The sequence below is a fragment of the Lates calcarifer genome, linkage group LG7_1, assembly GCF_001640805.2.
Source record: "Lates calcarifer isolate ASB-BC8 linkage group LG7_1, TLL_Latcal_v3, whole genome shotgun sequence".
NCBI classification, from domain to species: domain Eukaryota; kingdom Metazoa; phylum Chordata; class Actinopteri; family Centropomidae; genus Lates; species Lates calcarifer.
This window is the reverse complement of record NC_066839.1, coordinates 13,927,306-13,952,501: the sequence shown is the minus strand read 5'-3', so window position 1 is coordinate 13,952,501 and position 25,196 is coordinate 13,927,306. Positions and strand designations below refer to the sequence as shown.

Genomic DNA, 25,196 nt, shown 5'->3' with positions numbered 1-25,196 from the left:
ATTAGTGATGTTACTCCAGTGTCTGCTTATCGTAACTACATTTGCCTGTGGTATTCACTTCTTTGTAGTAAAGAAATATCAAGTTTAAGTGTATTTCTCTACCTCAACTGCTACGACATGGCTGGAAACTTCTGGCAAAGTTCTCATTAGTAAGTTTTAACCAAAAAATTGACATGTTACGTCTTTATTTTGTGAATCGCCGTCTTTGTTGTGAGGCCTAGCTGTGTTTGTGCGGCATCGTACGGCAACGCTAGCTGTCTCTCCTTAACTCTTGTTGTTGTAAAAAAATGGATACTGACATAGGCAAATAAAAAGAAACACGTTAATAGATATGTCATTTTTAAAAGATTAGACTACCTTCATTTTATAGTTTTCAGGCTTCGCGACGGCAACATGTTTGGCTAGGTAAATAGTGATGTGTTGTTGTGCTACCCGCTAGCTAGGTTGCTTACAGTTTAACAAACCACCATAAGTGTGATTACGTTAAAATGATTATATTTACTTTATCTTTTAAAGTCTGCAGTGGGTCCTGGATAAACAGGACCTGATGAAAGAGCGGCAGAAGGACCTGAAGTTTCTTACAGAAGAGGAGTACTGGAAGCTGCAAATATTCTTTGCCAATGGTATTCATATTTTTGTCAGTATTTTGTGGCCTGAAACCTGTTTTTTTACATTGAAGAACACGGCATCATATGTACCAGTACAACATTGATAATGACATGTATTACAGTCTTTTTTTTTTTCTTTGTCTGAACTGTAATGTATTATTCAACAATAAAGCATTTTTCTCCACCTCTGTCAGTGATCCAGGCTTTAGGGGAACACCTGAAGCTGCGGCAGCAGGTCATTGCTACTGCAACTGTCTACTTTAAACGCTTCTATGCCAGGTGAGGAAGAGGCAGAACATGGATACAACAATTTAGAATTATTCATCAGTATGTGGTACAGCTATATACTGTCTCTTCAGGCTGCACAAGATTTAGAGGACTATCAACAGTGAATGGCATAATCTCCTTGACCATTATATCCTCATAGATCTTTATATCAGCATATATTTTGACATTGAGGAAAACCATAGTCAGTAATAATAATAAAGGCTGTATGATTTAGCTGTACTGGTTGTCCTTGTACTGTGTGTGCTGGTTTACTGCCATGTTTGTCTCGCTCACTTAAACTGATCCAAGCCATTTTTAGCAGTGTAAACTATACCTGTGCTTTTCTTGCTATGACAAGTCAGAATGATTAGAAATCTAGGTTAGAGGATTGTAAATGCATAGCAGTGTAACATAGCCCTAGTTAAAAGCTATTTGCTTTTAAAAGCTAGCTAGTGAGGACTTTGTTGATTTGAGCTTCTGAAGTGTAGTAAGATCAGTTTTTTTTTGTCTACTTAAAAGTTGTTAAATGCTCTCTTCATTTTTCCAGGTATTCCCTGAAAAGTATAGACCCAGTGCTCATGGCTCCTACCTGTGTTTTCCTGGCTTCCAAAGTTGAGGTATGAAAGTGTCAGTGTTTGCAGTGAGACAGTAATTTCACTACACTAGCACACTTGTAGTGTGCTAGTGTAGTGAAATGATGCAATGCGCAAATTGGCCTGCTCATCCCAGGGCCTGCATTAGATTTTTTTGGATTCATTTTGCCCTGAGTTTTGCTGTATTTAACATGTATGTTCCTGCCAGGAATTTGGAGTTGTATCTAATACCAGGCTGATTTCTGCAGCAACATCTGTGTGTAAGTGCCAACATTCAGTAATATATTCCTAAACTTGTGAGTATAGCACTACTGTTGTTCATATCTGTCAGAGTACATTTTCCCTTGCAATGGAGACTGATATTTTTTTTTTTACCTCACACAGTGAAAACAAGATTTTCTTATGCCTTCCCAAAGGAGTTCCCTTACAGAATGAATCATGTAAGTAAAGTCTCTGGAACATTTTACACTTCAGATATTTAGTTGCTGATCTCCAGAGTAACTTACTCAAAGTGCAGCATGTAATCAACATTCATCAATAAAAGCAAGAACATAATAAATCAAAATAAGGTAATCACCCTGCCAGCAGTCTCATACTTTGATAAAGCCAAGTTAGAGTGTTCATATGTGTGTTTGTGTTCGAGGGATGGGCAAAACATTATAGTTCGGCTTGAGTGGAAGTCTAGAGGTTAAGAGAGTTCAACTTGAAACTAGAAAAAAAGCTGTATAGTATACTGCACCTATGCTAAAACAGAGTAAAACAAAACTAGACATAAATCACTAGTTAAACCATTCAAATAGCCATATGCCAGTGGACCATCTATGCCAGTTGTTTTCCTGCTTCCTCTACAGAGTTATTTATGCACTGCTGTGCTACATTACAGCATACCAAGACAGTGTTGTCACATTAGTGTGTATCAATACTTGAGATTCCACCACTAATGTTCGCAGACCTCTGATAAAAACGCTGTTGCTGTGGAAGAAAGCTTCGACCATGGCCACTTGCGTGCAAGCATGTGTGCATTTGTTCTGTGCAGCATCTCTCGCTGTGGTGTCAAGAGCAAGGTTTTATTTGTCCAGCACCTCCACTGAGTTACCAGGACGTCAGCCAGGCCGTCCTGACACGCTGCCTGTCCAGAAAGCTGTGTAAACTATTATTTATAGCGAGCCACCGTGGAGCGATAAAAGGTGGGCAGGGCTCACATAGTAGAGAATGAGTTCGCAGGTTGCTGCAACTCCTAAACATAATTTTTAATGTTTACTCTGCAGATGAAGTAAAAGTGAGAAATGATGGCACAGGGACCGACAGGGGCAACAAGAACAGCCATAGTTTCTGCAAGGTCAATTCCACTTGATAGTTTTGTTTCATAGAGGGAATTAGTTTATCTGTTCCTTTTTAAGCAGTAGTTGACAACATTAGTGACTTGGGAATTGCTCACGTGTTAATCTGTTTCCTTTTATATGGAGGCTAAATCTAGATATATTTGATGTAGTATGACTCAGTGAGGGAGTGTGCGAATGGTGAAACGTAACGTCACAGCAGTTTGTCACATAACAATTCACACTTTGTTAGAAATATGATAAACCACGAAGACGAAGCACTATTTCCTGACAGTTAAATTTGTGTCTTTACAGATATTAGAATGTGAGTTCTACCTTCTGGAGCTGATGGTGAGGAGAAAAAGAGTTGTACCTTTGCTACTGAGTTTGGCTTAACTGAGTGGTTGTCTTGATGACTTAACACTAATGTAACTTATGTTTCAGGACTGCTGCCTGATCGTGTACCACCCCTACAGACCACTGTTGCAGTATGTACAGGATATGGGACAGGAGGACATGCTGCTGCCGCTGGCCTGGTATGATATATGTTTGTGGACATTTATCTGTTGCTTTTGTGATATTTAAATGCAGAAAGCACCAGATGTTATTGAATTTGGTGGCCTCGCTCACTGTGCTATCATGTGTCTGTGCCAGGCGAATAGTGAATGACACATACAGGACAGATCTGTGTCTGCTCTACCCTCCATTCATGATTGCCCTGGGTAAGATTTGTCCTTATGCATTTTTCATTGCTGCCATGTAATGTGGTTACTGACTTAAAATAAGCTTTATTGGATGTAACGTGATCAGTTGTTCTTTTCCGCCCACAGCCTGTCTACATGTTGCCTGTGTGGTACAGCAGAAAGATGCCAGGCAATGGTTTGCAGAGCTCTCTGTTGACATGGACAAAGTAAGACATCATCAAAAAGTTGCCATAATCAAAAGACGCCTCTATTATGTTTGATGAGGAAGAATCTGAGATAATCTGGGGGAAAAAGGTGTCAAAGCAATTACTACCTTTTAAAGATACAGTATGCAGCTTCTCACTTTCAAGGCTGCAAAATTGGGAGTCATTTTCTTGTTCTCTTGGTTTTGATGTGTTCACACCAAGACGTGCTACTTCTCTTCATCTTCATGGGTTGTCTGCTGCGTTTCACAGTGACTTAACTTGTATTTTCTGTTCAGATCCTGGAGATTATCCGTGTAATTCTGAAGCTCTATGACCAGTGGAAAAATTTTGATGACAGGAAGGAGATAGCTGCTGTGCTAAACAAGATGCCTAAGCCCAAGCCTCCTCCTAACAGGTAAAACTATTGCTCATATCCGCTGCATGCGCATTACTGTGCCACGCTCTGTTCATAACAGGGGCTGCCTGGAACTTTTTGATAGCACCTTATATTTCCTCCCAACTGCAGGTAACTTTGTCTGCAAAAGAGGTGAGATTTCACATATGTTTCTCTCTGTCCCGTCTCTAGTGAGAGCGACCAGAGCTCCAACGGGAACCAAAGCAATTCCTACAGCCAGTCTTAGCGTGGTGTCTGCATTTCCATGGGAATCCATAATGTTGATGTAGAGAGGGGGTGGACCTTTTTTTAAAATGTCACACAGCATGAACTTTGCAATGTCAGTTTGGAAAAAAAAATCACACATTTCAGCTGACTAAGATGTCCCTTCATCTTTGCCTGACACCCCCAACAAACTCAGAGTCATGTCTTCACTTTCCCCTTCTCTGATCACTATGGGTTTATGGATTGTGGAAGCCGCCATTGAAATGCCTGCAGTGAACAGCCGGTCGGTGACAGCAGCTTCTGTTGTCTCGACGAGGCCTCTCTACTCTGCTACAGACTTGAAATGAACTGAAACTGAGGAACATTTCGGGGGGGAGAGGGAACCCGGGAATGTGGGATAAACTTAGGGAGAGTGGGGGTAGAAACTTGTCATTGTGATGATCCTGACGTCCTTGAACAGCCCAGAGGAGCAAGTGATTTCATGCAGAGCTCCGCGGGATTCGAGAAAACTTGATCATAAAGTACTGTGTGTGTGTGTGTGTGTGTGTGTGTGTGTGTGTGTGTGTGTGTGTGTGTGTGTGTGTGTGTGTTACAACATGTGTGCAGCCAGTCTGGGTGGGTCTTCATTCCTCAGGGACTGTAGTACAGTAGTCTTCTCTGTAAAATAAATTGATCCTGTGCTGTTTAGAGAGTGGATCTGATTGGATATCACCCTGTGCAACTGTGACGTGATTGGATACCCCTGTCCTCTGATGATTGCTCATGAAACCTTGGCAGGAAAAATCCCAAGAGAGGCTCCTCTTAAAGGTAGAAATGAGTTCCTTTAACAAGAATTTACTGTTTTGAATCATGACAACTCCACCTCCTTCCTCCCATTCCCTCTTCCCTGTTGTAAATAGCCTTATAATTCTATTCGTTTATTTTATTTGTCACGTTTTTGCTTAATTAAGTAAACTTTTGATGGAAATCATGAGCTGGTTTAGCTTCGTATTTGTGCTTGAGATGAAAGTGCCCCTGTTTGTTTCACTGTTATGATTAATTTTGCCTGCTGCAACGCTTATTCTCCTTTTTATTATAATTAATTGTTCATTTATTCTGCTTTAGTTGTAGAGTAATGTAATGTAAAGTCATTTTTGTTAAACTTTTGTCGATTTTTCTTTACCTTCTGCCATCTAGTTAATCACTGAATTGTGGCAATGTGTGTGTGCATATACCTGTAGATGTCTCTATATTTTTGCGATGTAGTACAGTGGGAGCTGTGTGTGTGGCTGTACTCAAAACAAGGTGCTTGAAAGCCTTACAAAATAAAAGCTGCTGGTTACAGAGAAAACCCTTCATAATAGCACATTGTCCCATTCAGGTGAACTGTAAAATGTACTTTAGGGGTTAATGTTGTTGAATTTACAGGATTCATTGTCTTTTTTTTTCTTTCAGTGACTTCCTGTGCAGTTATCTCTGTAGAAAAGAAATATCTAAACAGGGACATGAACATCTTGTTAAAGGCCACTCCCATGTCACTTACACTGAGTGAGGACACAGAAGTGAGACAGTGAATCCTTTGAGGCAAGTTCCATGCAGCCTTGTTCTGGTATTTTCCTCCCCTTTGGCCTTAGGCCCTAGGCTCCATCTGTTACGTGACTGTTCACAAGAATGGGCGTGAAAATAAAAGGGCTTCACCCCAACTAAATATTTCCACTACTTCTGATAAAACGTTTCCCAAAATTGTCTTACTTGAAAGTCCACATTTATCATTTTGGAGGATCATTTATGTAATAAAATGTATGATGTGCAAAACAAAGTGGGTCACTGCTGTTATGTGCATAAAGCGCTGTATGTAATGGGCTTTGGGGGAATCTTCCAGCATGTTACAAAAGTCATACACAGTCCTTTTACCTAACGTCAATGTCACTTTAATACATTTGTTGTGGTAGGACCCCTAGTGGTGAATTCAAAGAATATGTAACATGTTACATATCAGTTTTGGTATAAAAAGAATATACTTTTAATAACGAAGACCGAGTTAAAGTACGCATAATTACTCCATATGACTTATACATTTTTCTCTCTTTTCATCATTTGTGGTTGGGAAATTGTAAGTTAAATGACTGAAAAGTATCAGAGGGTGCGTTTACCAGTAGCTGCCTCTAGGAGTTTGTACCGGGGGTACACTCAGTCCCCGTGATGTCATTTAAGCTGCATGAAGCATACAGAGAACAGCGGAAATAATACTACAATCTGCATTATGTTTCCTTCAAAATAAAACCTGCAATTGTTTAAGACGTACAGCATGATATAAACTAGCAAAACCACCTACATTATTAGATTAAATTCGGAATAAAAAATACTTAAAATGCATTTTATAGATAGTGAATTGTATTATGATAAAAATGACAAATGTGCCCTGGGGAAAGAATGGGGCTTAAAATGTTTTTTCCTCTTCTTTTTTTTCCCAGAACTAAGTACATTTCATGTTATTAGTTAAGTGGCATGTCTTTGTGGTGTTAAATTGCTTATATTTTACTCATAAAAATGTTTACTTGCCTGACTGTTATAAGTCCAACATGTTATAAATTAGATTATTACGGTTGGTGTGGTTGGTGGGAAGCCTACTCGTTTGTAGTCATGTCAGCACTCGTTCTGTAGTAATCAAATTACCACACACAATTTAAGCTAACAGAGCATTTGACTTCTGTGCAAGAAACTATTCAATTCACCTTATATTTATCTGTATATTTTTATTTGACATCTGTTTAAGAATGTTGCAAAACATTAGCCTTTTATTTTGAAAGACTTAACGCGGAAGCTGAGTTGTTTACTTCGTCTGACTTTACAGCGAAAGGAGGGAGTCCACAACAAGCGAGCTCCGGGCGGGCTGCAGAGGATGTCGACCCCGCTGCGGGGACTATCCCGGGGCGGGATGCTTGTGTCCAGTCGGCTGTTCCTCACCCAGTCGCCCCGCACGTGCAGCCCTCGGCACCCATGAAGCCTCCGCCGATGACGCCCCGAGCTGCCAGAGTGAGGCGGAAAGTGGCCGGAGACAGAGAGCATGTACTGGCGCGTCGGGTTCGCCTGGACGCGGTCGTGTGTGGTTGATCTTGGCCAGAACCAGAGCTTCTCCTCCGGCCTGCTGGGCTCCGATGAGCAGCTCTCGTTTTATGGGTACATCATCGCCTACCCACTGCAGGACTACGGCGGGATAATGTCAGCTTTGGGCTCGGACTCGTGGTGGCGGAAAACGCTGTATCTGACTGGAGGGGCTCTGCTCGCTGCCGCTGCTTATTTGCTGCACGAACTGCTGGCCATCAGGTACCAACAACACAGAGGCTGTCAGAGGAGTCACTGTAGAAGCTGCAGAGCTCATCACTTCCCACAGTCAGGCCTCTGGGGCCAGAGAATAATCGATCAGAAAGCTGCTGTGGATCTAATTCTGCTCAGATTTCACTGTAGATCTCCCAGATCTGCTGTATTTTCACTGGGTGGTTTGATATTACTTAATCTCGTCAGGTTGGGCGGGGTGAGAGCGGAGTCAGTGGAGAATAAGGAATCGTGAGTGGGTGGGTTGTGATGTAACGGACCCCCCACCCCCCCAACCCCCTCCTCACAAACACACACATGAGGAGATTTCCATCTTTATTGCCTTATTTTTGTGGATTAATGACACGAGCGACTTACTGCGAGGGCTTTTATTTTGGCGTCGGCCATCCAAAAATAATTACTTAATTATTAAAATCGTTATGATGGCTCATTTCCCATGTTGTTTGTTTGAGAGGTTAGTCTGCCAGTCTGTGGGCCTTTGACACACACAGCTCTCTGACATTTTAGACCGTGACAGCAGGTCACATTCATTTGTCTTTATCTCAAGGGCGAGGCGACATGATGTATAAGTTCACCTTTGCTTTGCTTTGTTGTGACCCCCACCAGCACACACATGTTCCGGTTCAGTTCAAAAACACTGCAGCTAAGGGGGTGGGGGGTGGGGAGGGCTTTTACAACCTCTGATGTAAACAGTTAAACGCCAAAGCCCCAAACATCCTACAACTGTCAGGTAGGGCTGTTGTAAAAGAAAAGGTAATGTGATAGCTCTAAATACATTCGCATTCATTATTATTGATTATGCGTTGGCAGGGGTGAGGTTTTGACTGACCGAGTGTGTTGTCCTTAAAAATCTCGGGTTACCTGCAGTCCAGACCCACAGCTGTGCGACAACAACTCAGTGTAGAAGGACACTTAATATCACAGCAGAAATCACAGGGAGGCACTCACCATGGGCGATGTATTTTTGGTGTCGATGGGAAAATTACAACGGATGTATATGTGATTTTACTTCTACCGACGATGAGTGACATTCTGGTGACTGGGCCTCACATCCAGCAGACTGGTGTCCTTACAGCTGCTGTTAATGCGGGGTCGATTTTTAAACGTTTAGGAAATACAGGCCGTTTGTTGTGCAGTGAAGCGCTCATTTGGATGGAGCTTCAGGACGTTTTTAAGCCGGTGTTTATGTCCAGTGTAACGTTAAATATCGCTGCTCTCTATTTATGTATGTAGCTACTAGACTCCTCTTTTCACAATACCTCCCTGACTTTGTGAAACAGCTATGTATTCTTTACGTTATCCTATTAAAACAGCCTTTGTTGGAGTCAGCGGGCATTTCAGCACCACGGTGGAATAGACAGCTCCTCTGCTCTGAGGCTGCTGCTCTGCCATTTTTTACGTTTCAGCACCTTTCACAGTGGACAGCTCCCTGTAATTCTGCATTGTGCCCACGTGAATTTGTTGCCATTCGTAGGCTCGTGCTTGTCCATTAAGTAGCTCAGAATCTCCCAACGCTATCCACGTGAATGCACCATAATCTTTCAGATGGGTATGGCTCATTATTTTGACACTGCAGTTTTCCGTCAGCTAGTGTATAAATGGCTCAGGGCTGACAGTCAGTCAGGCCCAGTTAAAGGACATTGGTTGCAGATCATTTGATTTATTCAATCAGTCACGATCACTTGATTTATCAGCTTATTCTACCCACAGACACACAAACATATATACTCTTTCTCTTCCCTGAATCTTAATTCATACCCTTTAAACACCTCTTTGAGGGAATGGAGACCAACCAAAATGTCCTCTCAATGCAGAAATGTCCTCACTATGATAGTTTAAAACTGAAACTGCTTCGCACAAAGTTAAAAGTACAAGCCTACACACATTTGTTTTTTTTTTCACTTACGAGGACATTTAATTGACTTCCATTAATTCCCTAGAGACTTACTCTAACTGAGGCCCTATTAAACTGTTAGGGGGCCCAGAGGAGAACTCAGCCATACTGCAGTGTGTATATCCTTTGCTGCCTACAAGTTCCCATTAAGTGCATTGCCAAGCATTACTCCTATAATGGAATACTATGTAATTTGTGCAAATTTGACTGAACACAGCTTTATTTAGGGATACACAGCATGTAAACACAATATAAACTGAAATAACTGACAGAAGACAGAATTAGTTGAAATGTGATGGGCCTGCCTTAGTTGATATTGTACCTTCTAACAAATGAATATTCGGAGGATTTGATTTGCATGGTCAGTAATCCAGCTTTAAGTAAACAAAACTATAATCTCAAGATATCTGATCTCAACCCTAACCTTAAAGGTCAGGCTTAAAATTGAATAGTTAACACTGTGGGAGATGACTTGTTGTTCCCATATTATGACTCTGAACAAATGTATGTCCCCACAACATAACTAAAACAAGTATATAAACACACATAGTTTGTATTTACAAGCCTCTCCTTCTACCTGATGTGAAGCCTTGTCTTTCTTTGTCCACACAGAAAGGAGGAAGAGCTGGACTCTAAAGATGCCATCATACTCCACCAGTTCTCCAGGCCCAAAACTGGCGTCCCATCCCTATCCCCTTTCTGCCTTAAGATGGAGACCTACCTCCGCATGGTGGACCTGCCCTACCAGGTAAAGCTGCGGTTATGTGTCTGTGACATTAAAAAAGGCCACTATTTCTTCTGTTTAGAAGTTCCATCCATTATCTATACCGCTTATCCGTAGGGGTTGTGGGGGAGGCTGGAGCCTATCCCAGCTGTCATTGGGCAAGAGGCATGGGTACACCCTGACAGATCACCAGTCCATCACAGGGCCAAGACATATAGACAAACAACCATTTACACTCACGTTCACACCTATGGGCAATTTAGAGTCACCAGTTAATCTAACTTGCATGTCGCTGGCACAGGCAAAACATGTAAACCCGGGGCTCAAACCCTTCTTATTGTGAGGCGACAGTGCTAACCACCGCACCACCATGCTGCCCCTGTTTACAGGTTAATTTTTAGAATTGAGAGTGAGAGGGTTTTAAAACCCATTTCTTTGTGGCAAAATCCATAGTTTGTTGTAATTACCTTTCCTGTGATTAATTATTGTCAGACTCTGAGTCTCTGCTGTTACAGTCACACAGTTTCCTGCAAGGGATAATTAAAATTTTCATTAAATGTTTTCTCTTTAATCCAATTACAATTTAATTCACTGAATGCTTATCACAGACCACTTCCTCTGTTCTGTGTTTTTTTCAACGTGTCCTTTATCATGGTTTTCCTCCCTCTGTCCTTCTCTTTTCTGAATCCCTTCACACATGTCCCACTGCTTTTTCCTGGATCCTTTTTCTCCTGCAGAACTACTTTGATGGGAAGCTCTCACCGCAGGGAAAGATGCCTTGGATCGAGTACAACCAGGAGCAGGTGTGTGGCACCGAGTTCATCATCGACTTCCTGGAGGAGAGGCTGGGCGTGAGCCTCAACAAGAGCCTGACGCCGCAGGAGAAGGCCATGTCCCGTGCCATCACCAAAATGGTGGAGGAACATTTCTACTGGTGAGGGACCAGTGTGATTTCTTTATTTGTATGAGTTCAAAGAGCAGTTGTTACACTACTATTAATCCTGACACGTGCAGTATATGTGTTTACAAATTCACATGTATTGTTGTCCCAGGACCATAGCTTACTGTCAGTGGGTGGACAACCTCGAGGAGACCCAGAAGATGCTGTCAGTGAGCGGACCACTGAGTGACCTGCTCAAGTGGATCCTGAGTCACCTGACCGGCGGGATTGTCAAGAGGGAGATGTACGGACACGGGATTGGGCGGTTTTCTAAAGAGGAGGTTTATGCCCTGATGGAGAAGGACATGCGCACCCTCGCCACTCTTCTAGGTGACAAATCTGGAAGTTATTATTTAAGTTATAAATAATTGTGCTCTTGATTTGGAAGATAAGAATCTATTATAATATATTTGTAAGAGTGATCAATTGGGAAAATAAAGAGTATGTTTTTGCAGAAGAGAGCATGAGTTAACCCAAACACTATAAAAGTCTTCAGTGCAGCAAGACTGGATTTTCTTTACCATTTATGAGTCTGCTCTGTAGCCAAAGAGATTTGTGGACACTTACATTTTGTAATTGGAAAACTTTGTTGCAGTTTGTGTCACCTGTGCGTTCACATCGTTTAACCTGGGAGCAGATAAATGGGTTTATTAGCAAAGTACAACAACTGAAGTGGTTTTTCAGTGAGTGCCTTGAGAACTATAACCAGCAGTATCATGTTTGTACTGGTCATGGGACAGCAGTGGCTGAAAAGAATGACAGGATGGCTCCATACTGACCTCCTGTGGTCAAATTTAACATTGCAGTCTAGAATCAATACTTTACCTCTGCAAGACATATCTAAGAGCACGATGAATGAATGATGATGAATGGTATGGTGCTTGCCAAGGTTATAATTATGTATAAAAAATAAATGCGTATAATGTCTAGAAATCTTTTTTTTGTGTTAGTAGTTAAGGTTATGTAACAACAGCCAATGTCTATGACAACACAGCTGCTTTTCATATGAGGCAATGAGAGGAAAACCATGCTTACGCAGTGACTGTATTTTTGTGTTGATATATCTGACATATATTTTTTCTCTGTGTTCTCTTAGGTGATAAGAAGTATCTTATGGGCTCTAAGCTTTCAACAGTAGACGCTGCAGTGTTCAGTCACCTGGCCCCTGCTATGTGGACGCTACCAGGAACACGTCCAGAGCAGCTAATCAAAGGTGAGCTCATCAAAATGGACATCAGTCCAACCAAACTGCCTCTGCTGGTGATTATGTAGGCATGATTGAAACAAAATTCACAGACAAAGCAGAAAAAGGATGTTACCTGCAAGCTAAGCATGTTTTTTTTAGCCATACTGCTCTGTCTCAATCTGTAATGATTTTTTAATTAATTTAAAGGAATTTCTGTACTCACTATCCTGTAGACTGTATAATAACTACAGAATAGTATTTCAGATTGATCCGATTATGACTTTTCTAATGTCATATCAAAACAAGGTTAGATCAGGAATAAATTCCTTGTTGATTAGAAAGGACGAAGGTGAATAAATTGAAGCTGAAACAATGAAAAATCTGATCTTTGACTCCAAGCCAAGTAAATTCTCCTTAAGACCCCTTGTCACTAGGTCTAAACTGTGAGCAGTTCAAGCAAAAAGTAACCAAAAAGTCATGTTCCTCTTTCAGGATGTTTCATTTTTAATCAAGATATAACAAAGAAAACACAGTATTTTTCTTCTTCTTTCTCTCGTGTTAATCATTTCAAGAGCCCTTATATTTAGTTAGATATCCAACTAATGACTACTGTCATTACTGATTCATCTGTAGTTCATTGTCTTGGTTTATCAATTGTTTAGTTTATAAAATGTCAAAAAAATGTGGGAAAAAAATAAAATATATTCAGTTTAGTATCACATAAGACAAAGAAAAGCAAACCTCCATAATATACAAGGTGGAACTAGAAAATGTTTCACATTTTTACTTGGAAAAATAAATTAAAGGTGCTGCATGTAAGTTTTTGATATTGTTACTTAGCCACATTAGCATAACCAGCTGTTTACTCACTTCGCTTCAGCAATTGTTGTGTTTACAAGACAAGAGGTTGGACTGGATGCTACAGTGACCCACTATTGTAAGGTGCTATTATGAGAAAGGCCAGGACCAGCTGATTAGCATGCTTACTCCAGTAAAAGAAAAGAAGTGATAGAGATAGAAGAAAAACAATTGAACACTGGTGCTGGTGAGTAAAATAATGAAGTTTGATACTGAACTAGCAAGGTTTCCTCTAGACTGTTAAGTAAACAGCTGTTAATGCTAACAGTGGCTATGTAGTGATAACAAAAATGTACTTGTAGCTCCTTTAAACCATTAATTATATATCAAAATCGTTGCCGTTCATTCTTCTGCTGAATAACAAATCGATTAATTGACAAATGTTTTTAGAGCACCATACCCACTCAGCTGTCTGTCTCCTCCAGGTGAGCTGATCAACCTGGCCATGTACTGTGAGCGTATCCGCCGGCGTTTCTGGCCCGAGTGGTTTGTGGACCTGGAGGACTTCTGCTATGACACCACAGAGGGCAGCGAGTCACCCTCCAAGCTCCTCGATCTGGGTCTATACTCCCGCACGGAAACTTTCCAGGATGATACACACACACACACTTCACACACTCACACACCACAGGACCCACCGTCGCCTGGCAGCGACCCTACTGGCCACTCACTATATGACTCTGACATGGACACAGAGTGCTCTGAAATAGACCAGCTCAAGTGTTGACAAAACATACACTTATAGTACACACTACTTATGTGCACACCACAGGAGGGAGCTGTATCCCACCTGCACACATGCCCCCCTACCTCTTAAAACAGAAAATAACTGGGGAGTATTTTTGGTGTTGCCTGTGCTGGTGGAGAATTTGAGGATATAGAGGTATAACTTGCACACTGCAGTGGAGGAATGACTGCAATAGAAGAAGAGGCAGTTAGGCACAGGTCAAAATGGAAAAAAGTCAGAGATGGGCAGATGAAAAGAGAGGCAGAGTAGAGAGGGGAGAGAAAGGATGCAGGAAAAGATGGAAAGTAAGAACTAGAAGTATTAAAACCAGGAGTAAATGACGCCGCTGCTGAGAAACTCCTCCGCGTGGTCGACATCATCTGCAATCACAACCTTCTACCTGTCATCCTGTTGCCGTAACCTTGGCAACTATGTGCGTGTGACCCCCGTTGTCCCTCATAGCAACTCACACCACCCAGCCTTGTGTGTGTTTTCGACTAACTGAACCCTTAAACGCCTTGTATTGATATGACATTGACACATAGGGAACTGTACAGGATTTATGTGAATGAACAGAACACAGTTCCGTTGTAAATATATATAAATGGATCTAATTTGATTCGCAGATTTATTAGATAGAATATTTGATTCTATATGAGTATAAATAGTATAGATAGCCTGCAAATATAAAATCATCCTTGTCATATGGTGTAAATAATATAGGTGTTTCTTCTTTAAAAATCCCGTGTGTTGGACACAAATCGTCTTGTAATAGTCTCCATAAATGCCCAACTCTGCTGGTCCAGGATCAGTATGAGGAGCCCTATGACCTCCTGTGTGTGTCTGTCTACACAACTGGGATGTTACAGTAATGCCTGCTGCCCATATTTAGAAAATTTCATGAAAGACAATGGATCGGTAAACTGCAGTCTGTCATTAGCACTTTGAAATTATCTTTTGTCTTATTAAGACACTTATTTTGCCAAAAAAAATAATCATTTTTTTCCCACATCAGAAGCATACTATGACAAGACCCCTGTGTTGTTTGGATTGTCATGGAGGAGATTAGCTTTAGACATTTTACATACATTCTGGCGTTGAGAGCGGAGTCAAACAATCATGTAGAAATAGATTAAATAGATATGTATATATATATTCTGAATTCAAAGTGCATGGCTGGCACGTGCCAATGAACATGTCCCTTTACACTTGGATAGTTTTATCTGCATTTCTTAGCTGGTCTATTTAAGTTTGATGTTGTGATGCAGTTTGTTTGTTGGAGCCTCTGGTCAAACCAGCCACACAAAGATTGCATAGATGTAGCTGATGGATCTCGAAAAATACTATTTTCTTTTCAGCAGTTTAGTTTTTGTGACAGGTGCCTAATGTGTGAAAATGATGGATTGCTCAGAAACCATTATGTAAAGCAATAAGAGTGCAGACACAGGTCCACTCTGTTCATTTTTAATTTTATGCTAGGCCGCGTGGTCTTTGGGGTGTGCGATGGCAAGGTTTTATGTGTGTTTGTCATTCAGCAAATGCGCGTACCAACATATTGTGTGTTAAGGCTACTTATAATGGATGCAAGCAAGGGGTATACAGTATCCATGTTGCGCATGGATGAGTCACCCTCTGTGTATGAATGATTGCGCACTGGTGACGATTCACGGCTGAACCTTTCCTTCATAACACACACACACACACACACATACACACCTAGTGTCTCTGTCATGATTTTAGGGTGACAGTGATAGTTCACAGTCCAACTTATATTAAAATAATGTTCATGTTAGGAGTGAAAGAGAATCTTTACAAAGCCCACATCACAAAGGTTTGGAAATTAATTATCCAGGCCAGTATATTGGCTGATACTTGCTCAAAGGCCTGTTCACACCAGAGAGTGGTATAGTGAAATGAATCTGTGTGTCTTTGTGAAATATTTGGTCTATAAAAGTATGGTGATGCAGTATATTTGTAGGTCTAGGTGGTGAACTGCTGTAGCTACTAACTTGTTAGCTGGCTGGACTAGCATTAGTAGGTCACGAAAGCTCCCAGAAACACTCTCTATTTTCTCTCTGCTGTCCTGTTCACTCCATTTTGTTACTAAAGGGGGAAGATAAAGCTCTTAATCTTGCTAACTGTCAGATAGTAAACTTGTTGGCCTGTTAGCTTAGCTCAGTTCTTAGATGGTTTGCTGTTGAGCAACAGTGCAAATTTGTGAGTCAAAGTTGAAAAAAATTAAACTTAAAGATTTACTTCACCTCTGCAAGTGAGTCCATTAACAGCAGTGACTGCATGGGAATAAACTGAAATTGCTGTTGCTGCTTATTACCTTTTTAAAATGCTGGTGTGACCAGGCCTTAATGCAGATATATTTGTACTGGTGAAACTGCAGCAGAGAAATACTAACAATATCTTCAAGATAATTTGGGAATAGTGTCTCTGTTACATTGTTTTCATGACGTTTTTTCAAAACTTAAATGTCCAGCTCAGTACATATTTTGGCCACAGCTCTTTAATGAAAGGATCCTTCTCAAAACTGTTGGCTGTTATGTGTTCTATAAAAAATGACTGCCAATATATGTTTTTTTGATTTTTTCAACAACCAGCCTAAAAAAATCAAACATTGCTCCTGGCTCTATTTGTGAAGATGATACACAATGATAATTTATATTGCTTTAAAAATATGTAGCATTTATATGTAGCAGCATATTGTGAAATTAATAAGAAGTAACAATATGGTATCATAAGTAGAATCTAGCATTTAGCAAGCAGATGTGAGGCACCATTATGAATGTGAGGACCATGATATTAATAATGAGGACTGAAGAATTTAATGACACTAAAAATCACCATTTCACCATTTTGTGAGGCTTACAGCATGGGTTCTCTGTCAAAAGCTTCTGTACGTTGAGCTTCAAATCAAAACCTAAACCAAGCTTTATAGGAAGGACATAACATAGACATATGAACAGTAAAGCCTTATGTGTGGGTGTGTGCTGCAGTTGACTTTCTGTATGATAATATAGTCTAAAACAGAAAAAAAGAATTCAAAAGTTTTGTTTTGTGTCTTAAAACCCCTTGCCTGCATGGTCTTGCCTTCTCTCATTAATAGTCAGATTTAGCCTTATGGAAAGTGACTCCTTAAGCTGTTTACTTTATACCAGTGCCAGCAAATGACTTATGTTTTATATGTCATTTTTATTTATTATCTATTTATTTTATTGTAGTTGTAGTAGTGATGATGACGGTGGACGTGCTTGAATTTAAAAAAAAAAAACAAACAAACAATAATGTAAATTATTTTGCACTTTTCTTCTTATGTTTACATGTGTTTTGTTCTCTGGCTGAGAAGTCCCATCAAACTAATTTATTGATCTGTATATTAGTGCAATACTATAGATTCTCTGACTGAAGAAAATGCATATTTTCACGTGGCCAGTCATTGCCGTGATTGCATGTTTGTCCATGTTTTGAGATGTCATTTGGTAATATCATAATATCAGTACCATCATGTTAAATATTACAGCAGTTTGGTGTTAGTCCCTCATCTGCTGCAAAAAGTACAGTTGAAAATAGTTTTTAAAAAAACATGAACTACTGAGGTAAAATACCAAACTGACTGCTGGATCTCAGATCAGCAGGGTGAGGTCAGTCATCCCGCTGATCAGCTGATGATCACTGTCTCCACTCCTTCTTGTAAAGCTCACCCATTACGGGACAAACTGCAGAAGTCCTTCCAGATCAGTGTCCGCGGGCAACTTCATCCGTCTGTGTGTTCCTCGGCAGTTAAAGGTCAGGGGTCGGGGTTCGGCCCTGTCGTGTGTGTTCGCCTTCCCATAGAGATTTCTGCTTGTAGACAGTAGAAGCCATATTGCATTGTCTCTTGGTGTTGTGTGTGCAGAAACACTTGTGGAGTCTCATCAAACTGTAAATAAGAAAACTGGGAAAATGAATATGTGAAAGACCTGAAAGACAACGGTCTGTAACATTTAGAAAAAATGATTCTTATGAATGTATCATACCTAGAGATAAAAAGCTGTATGACAATGGATTCTGCATAATATTTCATTAAATATAGCTGTGGTATTTTCCTCTTGTTTTGTTTCAGTTATTGTGCCTCAGTGAGCGTTAACATCACATCTACCTGAGGAGAAAAAAAGATGAATCTTTAAGCAAAAACTGCTCCGTATCAACACTTAGAGGTGGGTATTTTCTGGCATATATCTGTCTCATAATCCCTCTCCCTCTGTGCTTGCTACCATATGACAATACTAAGCCCACCCAACAATGCTGAAGGATTAGCTCTCTGCCCTTTTCTTTGTGCTTGTGCTGGAGCTTTGGAGAAACTGAGAGAAAGAAAAAGGAGGGCAGAGGAAGAGAAAAGGCAAGTCGTGGGAGCACCACTGTAGAGAATGAAGCGTGGGTTTGGGTGAGAAAAAGGGAAGGCATTAAAAAAAAAAGGCATAGGGACAAACAGTGGTGGACAGACAACTGATATGTGATGACTTTGGCTCGGTGCATTTCTGTCACCATTGTGCAGAATCCCTGGGAGATCCCATCCACACAGAAGTGACAATGACACCAGAGTATAAAACCATCTCTGGTGAGCCAGAGATGGCATACAGTGTCAGAGGTAGCAGCTCTGTGTGTGTGTGTGTGTGTATGGCTGTCTAACACGTAGCTGAATGCATGATGTGTGAGGTGGGATGCTGTGTGTAGGAAGGACTGAATGTGCCTCTGTGTGTGTAAATCAGTGTGTGTGTGTGTGTGTGTGTGTGTAAAATTATGAATAATGCAGAGGATGCCTGTAGGAGCGTGAGGGCCAGGAGGAGGGCAGATGGTCGCCTGCTGATAGGACAGAATCCAGGCAACAGGGTCCTCTAGAGAGCTGGGTTTAGACCTGGCTTAACACACACACACACACACACACACACACACACACACACACACACACATTTACACACACACACCAGTATACTTGCCTCTTTCTTTCTTTCTTTCTTCTGTCTCAAATCACTCTCTTTCTCTTTTTGCCCTGAAACTACATGCTGGCTCAGATTTCAAAATAAAAGCTCAGCTCAGATGAACCTATAAAATAACACAGTTGTAAATAGGCTGCTGTGAAAGGAAACTGTGGCCTGCCATTACCAGATTTCTCTCCAGTTGTTTAAAGACTGACTGAAAATAATTTAAGATAATAAAAGATAGAAATTTCTCATTCAAACTTTTTGATGAAAATCTCAATTATTCATACATTTTATTAAATAAATTTGTGATTTGGGACTATATAAAAAAATTACTTGTCTTAAGATAAGGGGGACACAGATAAGAATCATAAATTATAAGAACGGCTGGAGGCAAGATTTTAGAAATACTGAGGTCATAAATCAGAGTTCCCTGACACCCCTCTCCCCTTCAAAAGAAAGTCCTTAAATCTCTTTAATTATTTGGATGTCTCAGAGATAGCTTTGCTCTTCAATGACATTTTCTGCTAGCTTTATTTTACACGGAGCAGTCATGTCAAGAAAATTCCTCTTAAAAATCCAACAACAGCTTGTAATTTGAACACAACTACCTAAACTCCAAATTCAACTCCAAATCTTTTTTGGAAATTACAGACATCGGTCTAAAAATCAGACTAAAACTGTGTAAGTTTTTAACTGTAAAATTAAACTCTCTCCAGGCTGATAAATCCTTGAAAACCCCTGGAAAAAAAATACAGAGGACATGACCTCAGTGTGCTCAGTGTGTAGCTATGGTCTGGATATAAGTTATAATTTACAAAAAATAAGAAAAAAAAAAATCCCATTGTCTCATTTTAAAAAACCCTGATTGCATTTACATTCACTCTTCATGAAGCAATTACCTCCTCCAATCCCCCCCCCCCCCCAGCCTACTTTTACCCTACTAACCGCCACTAGGTGGCGCCATTACATTGTTACCAATCTGGCCATTGATCATGCAGCCCAGGCGAATACGTAATAAGCAACATTAGACATGAGGTGAAGACAACCATAAGGAAAGAGATGAGCTGAAGAATAAGAAGCCAACATTTCTAACAGGTGAAACCAGGCCGAAAAATCTGACCACAAAATACACCAAGAAAACAAAAGTCTGAAACAAGAGTGAAGGTCAGTGTTTAAATTTACACTGCGGTCACAGGCTGCTCAGCCTTTTAAGTAGAATAAGTTATTATTTTTTAATTTTCACAGAATTCCTCAGTGTTATATATGTATCCACACATATTTTGCATTTTTTAAATCATTTAAATTATTTCCTAGGACATCAAAATGAAACATGAGACAATTATTCAATTATTTTATCATGAATAATAAAGGCAATAGGCCAGATTACACGTAAAACACTGATAAGCCTGGTTTTTATTGCACCACCCTCTGTCCTACACCTGTAGTTAAAGGCCTACATTATCTCGTTGTGTGTGTCGTCTACAGACAGGCAGGCCTGCCGTTTGCCTGTGTACAAACACAAATGCTTTAATTGTTTTGATATTCTAAATTACGTCTCGTCATAATGTCAATTAGTTTTCATATTTATCCCGATGGAAAATATTAATTAATGCTATGTATTTCAATTTTAGGGCCATTCATTGCCTGGCTGTCTGAGCATCTTCACGGATTAATCTCCCCCACACAACAATATCAGTGCACATCAGCGGCAGTAAACACTTCACCGAAACAGCTGAAGGACAATTTTAAGCAACCGAGACGGATTGATAAAATCCATAATTACAAAGCAAGGCCGCTCACAAGGAATAATAATATATATTCAAAAAAAAAAGGTTGTTGCGACTTTTCCTGAAGCTCAGTACAATAAACGTGCAAAGACTGCAGTGTCATAGAAAACAAATACGATTTAATGACAAAAAGCATATAGAAATTGTGCAATCGTTTGATTTTTTTTTTTTCCTCATCGTTTGATCACAGATTTCAGGTCAATGCTATTTTGTTTTGGTTTTGTTGGGTTTTTTTCTCCACCTCAGAAACTCAAATTCAGCTGAAGGATTAATGTGATGTAGTCAGAATTATAATAATATTTTTGGATTAGCGAAATATTAGGCCTTGTTTAAATCAAAGGGTAATTATTATGTAATAGACTGTACCCTTGAATGCAGAAAAGGTTTAAAATATTGATATGCTTATTTTTTACTGATTGGCGATGAAAGAATTAAATATGGAGTGGAATGTCTGGTTGTGGATTGTAACATTGTTAACTGGGCCTAGTACATTCAGAAAGTTTTGGAAATGAAAAACGCCCCACAGAAGCGTCTAAATTCAGATCACGAGTCTGTTTAAATAGTATGTTTTCTCTCCAGCCGTCTACACCCTTCAGTTGGATTTGTGTTTCTGCATTTCTCATTATTCTTTCAATTTTAGTCAGAGAATAAACCTCCAACTATGCTGGGTGGATTTCCCCCTCACATAACCCTCCACTATCAGATCAGGTTATTAATCACAGGATTAAAGTGGCACAAGAACACGTGTCTGTGTTTGTGCTTTGGCACAGACTGACAGAGAAGAAACGGAACAAACAAACAAACAAACATACAAACGAAGCCATACAAAAAAACGAATGGAGATACATCCCACAAATAGTCTTCTCGGTGAATGAATGAGTCATACAGTAGTAGTAGAGCCACTGCGGCCAGAGCTGGTACCAGGATATATTCAGTTTTTCTTCTTCTTTTTTTTAAAATGCTTTTTTATGCGTTTTTTTTTTCTTCTTAGGAAAGGAAGGCAAAATGGGCTGGATTGCTTTGAGTGTTCCAGCCGGACAGTCTCGGTCTTTCTCGTCACAGCATTTTGGAAAAGTACAGAAATAACATAATATACAGCAAAAACACACTGTAAACAGGCGCCCAGAAATGTCTGCACAGAAAGGAAAGCATTAAAGTCAATCAATACTCAGTCTCTATGGTAACATTATTATTATTATTATTATTATTATTATTATTATTATTATTATTATTTAGGAGGGTCTGTATTTTTTTTTTTGTTTTACTATATTAAAACAAGATACGTGTATATAATTTATATATAAATTATGGATATATTTGACTGCAGACAGTCAATATATCACATTAAATTTAGATTGATCGTGATATAATAATAATAATAATAATGACAATAATAATAATGTATGATGATGATGATGATAAGCTGGTATTGGCTTTATATTTGAACATTGTACAGCAGGTGTCTGCCATTTCAGCCCTCTCCTGCCACAAGCTGCGAAGAACCCCTGTTGCTTTTGTTATGATGGAAAGATGGCGTTTATTTACCCACACTGACTGCGACTTATCATCAAGCCCGAAGCTTGTTTTTTCTATTTTTTTCCCCCCCCGGCGGACACCTCGTGTCCACATCACACTCTGCCTCCCTTTAATGACACATTACATAATGACACACTGGCGCCTCGGTAGTAAGGTATAGAAAAGCATTTCGTATCAATGTCGCTGTGATTTTTTCTTTTTTTTCTTTTTTCTTTTGGTTAGCACACACCAGCCGTATCCCCAATATGCTTGGCAGTTCCGCGGCATGAAACCTCTCCATACAGCTCTCTGCTATGCGTATTTTTAGTGCTTGAGTGCCACTGTATATCCCCACTGTGTGTGTCCGTGGGTCCAACATTTAAACTGGCTGAGGTCCAGTTCTGAGCGGTCCAGCACAGAGAATCAACACAAATAAGGAAGGAATTATACCTCCGCGAGGGGTCCGTGTTTTGCTCAGAATAACCGGACTGGGGTCACTGCACAGGAGTTTGTCCTCCGTGGTGAGGAGGGGTGTCCCCGTACATGTCCTCTCCTCCTGGTATCTGTCCCCCAGCGGGTGTCATCCTCTTCTCCTTCTGCCGCCGGTTACAAAACCAAACCCTCACCACCTCCTTCTCCAGCTGCAGGCTGTCCGCCAGGGAGTTGATCTCCGCTGCTCCCGGTTTTGGACATTTGAGAAAATGGCTCTCCAGAGCCCCTTTGACGCCCACCTCGATGGAGGTCCTCTTTTTCCTTTTTCTTCCCTGTGCTGCGATTTTATCCAGGCTGGTGGGGCTCCCCGAGGTGGAGTCCGCCTCCTCCAGCCACTTGTTCAACAAGGGCTTGAGTTTACACATGTTTTTGAAGCTGAGCTGAAGCGCCTCGAACCTGCAAATGGTGGTCTGAGAAAAGACGTTTCCGTACAGCGTCCCAAGAGCCAGTCCTACGTCCGCCTGGGTGAAGCCCAGCTTGATGCGCCGCTGTTTAAACTGCTTGGCAAACTGCTCCAACTCGTCGGAGGTCGGCGTGTCCTCGTCTGACTGGTCCTGATGGCCCCCGTGCTGGTGATGGTGTGAGAGAGACTGCTGGTGGGCCCCAGGGCCGCCTCCGTGTTCACTGAGGTGCGGGCTGTGGCTGTGGTGGTCCTCATCCCGCAGGGGGTGGTGGTGCATCCCCCCTTGCTCTCCCCCCGGCATCAGACCGAAGCCGGACTGGGAATACACCAGGCTCTGGCCCTCAGATGTCGCCATACCGGGGATGTGCGTGGTGGCTGTGCTGGTTCGCCATGCTCTGGCGTCGTGATGCGCCTGCTGGTGCGCTAGGTGAGGGTGTCGCTGTTGCTGCTGCTGTTGCTGCTGCTGTTGCTGTTGCTGCTGCAGACTACTGGAGTTCTGCAGCTCCTCTCGGTCACTGTCGTGCAGCACGGGCTTCACGTCCTGTTCTCCGAGGGGACTGGATGGCCAGGGCGCCCCGCTGTCACCGTGAGACAGCGCCGTTATCCACTGGTGCGCGTGGCTGAGCGGATGTCCACCGCCCGGTAACGTGCTGTAGTCGTTCTGGAGCAGGGTGTGCGCGTCCCTGTACGCTGCCGCCTGCTGCATGCTCCCGGACTCCGAGTGCGGCGGCGGCGCGCTGCTGGGGGTGGTGAGGACGCTGTAGTGGTTGGACGTTGCGGTCGCCATAACTATCGGAGCCAGAGTGATAGCTGGAGTTAAAAGGAGGCTGCCTTTGACAGTAACTCTTTTGCGCCACGGGGCAGCTAGGCGTCTCTCTCCAGCATCTCCCGGGCGCTGTGCCAAGGGGACGCAGAGGCGCGCACCTGTGGTCCGCCTCGCTCCGCTCTTTATTGGCCAAGAACGGTTGACAGATGTGGTTACCCCTGACAGCACCCCGCTCATTGGTCACGGGAGATTGTACAGAAACCCCAATCACTCTGCCCAACAATACTAGCAGTCCTGCAGCATGCATGAGTACAAAGTGGAGGGAGAAATCGGGGCTGCCGAGTGTAAACACAGAAAAGACTGAACGAGCTCAGCCATAAGGGGAATTTTTCTTCATGTTTGAAAGTAGTTTATTAACCTTGATCTGGGTCAGTGGGTCACATCTATTGGTTTCGTGCGTCAAAACGATGCGTAAAAGTTGCATTAGACAGAGAGAATTCGCACATTTATTGACGTTATGAGAATATTTGTGCGCAAAAGAGGAGAACTGTCAGGGTACCAATTCTCAAAACTACTAAATGCTCATTTAATCCCATTTTTACGCATTTAAAGTAGAATAGTTGGGATATTTTGCGCCGTGAAACAGTAAGCAGTGATCATGAGGAGAAACTTCCAGCTGCCTTCTCTGTCTTCAGGACGCTGTCCAGAGAGAGGGGCTGCGTGCTTCCAGGGCCTCTGCCCCGTTGCCATGGCGAACGCGGTGAATGGAAACAACAACGCCCACGTCACAGCTGCAATTCGCCTCCTTCTTCTTCTTCTTTTTTTTTTTTTTTTCGTTCCGTTCCAAAGGGCTCATTGGAGCCGCGCGATCGGCCGCCGGGACAAATAATGTGGGGGTGGTGAGGGTGGGGTGCGGTGGTGGGGGGAGAACGGAGGGGGCGCGCGGAGAGGGCAGCTCGGGGCCAAAGAGAAGAGGCTGCAAGAATGGATCCCTCAGCCCTGCCTGCCTTGCTCTGCGCACCGCCGTGCCCCCCTTCCACCTGCTTGTTGGGTAAACTTTGAGATGGATGCTGCCACAGTGGCACGCGAAGCTTGGTTTCCCCACCTCCCTCCCCCCCAAACCTCCTAAGAACAGGCCTTGAATTTTAATAGTTTGATGAGGGGGAAAAAAAAATCTCTCTACCTTCCAACGCACAAACACTGCGATGGCTAACAAGGGTTCTCAGTTTTCACATAACAGGCGCCCCATAAATATCTGTCAGTTCCCAGCAGTGGTGGAAATACTGTTACTCTACTACATTTCACAGCCAAACATTGTACTTTT

General features: G+C 41.7%; 3 protein-coding genes across 3 annotated transcripts; 2 read left to right on the top strand and 1 right to left on the bottom strand.

Annotated features, from left to right (window-relative positions):
• Position 1: 1 nt before the first annotated feature.
• On the top strand, positions 2-6,093 carry ccnc (cyclin C). Its single transcript, XM_018696036.2, has 12 exons — positions 2-149; positions 517-623; positions 803-887; positions 1,423-1,492; positions 1,677-1,728; positions 1,853-1,908; positions 3,103-3,138; positions 3,232-3,323; positions 3,442-3,509; positions 3,618-3,697; positions 3,973-4,091; positions 4,263-6,093. Exons 1-12 carry the CDS (start codon positions 118-120, stop codon positions 4,315-4,317), a joined length of 852 nt encoding a protein of 283 aa, XP_018551552.1. The 5' UTR covers positions 2-117; the 3' UTR covers positions 4,318-6,093.
• A 1,032-nt stretch (positions 6,094-7,125) lies between these two features.
• On the top strand, positions 7,126-18,033 carry faxca (failed axon connections homolog, metaxin like GST domain containing a). The gene is made up of 6 exons (XM_018696032.2): positions 7,126-7,601; positions 10,117-10,252; positions 10,966-11,162; positions 11,281-11,498; positions 12,265-12,381; positions 13,638-18,033. Exons 1-6 carry the CDS (start codon positions 7,342-7,344, stop codon positions 13,937-13,939), a joined length of 1,230 nt encoding a protein of 409 aa, XP_018551548.1. The 5' UTR covers positions 7,126-7,341; the 3' UTR covers positions 13,940-18,033.
• Positions 18,034-20,795: 2,762 nt separating this feature from the next.
• pou3f2a (POU class 3 homeobox 2a) lies at positions 20,796-24,420 on the bottom strand. The gene has a single exon (XM_018696030.2). It carries the CDS (start codon positions 24,107-24,109, stop codon positions 22,706-22,708), a length of 1,404 nt encoding a protein of 467 aa, XP_018551546.1. The 5' UTR covers positions 24,110-24,420; the 3' UTR covers positions 20,796-22,705.
• Between the last annotated feature and the right edge of the window lie 776 nt (positions 24,421-25,196).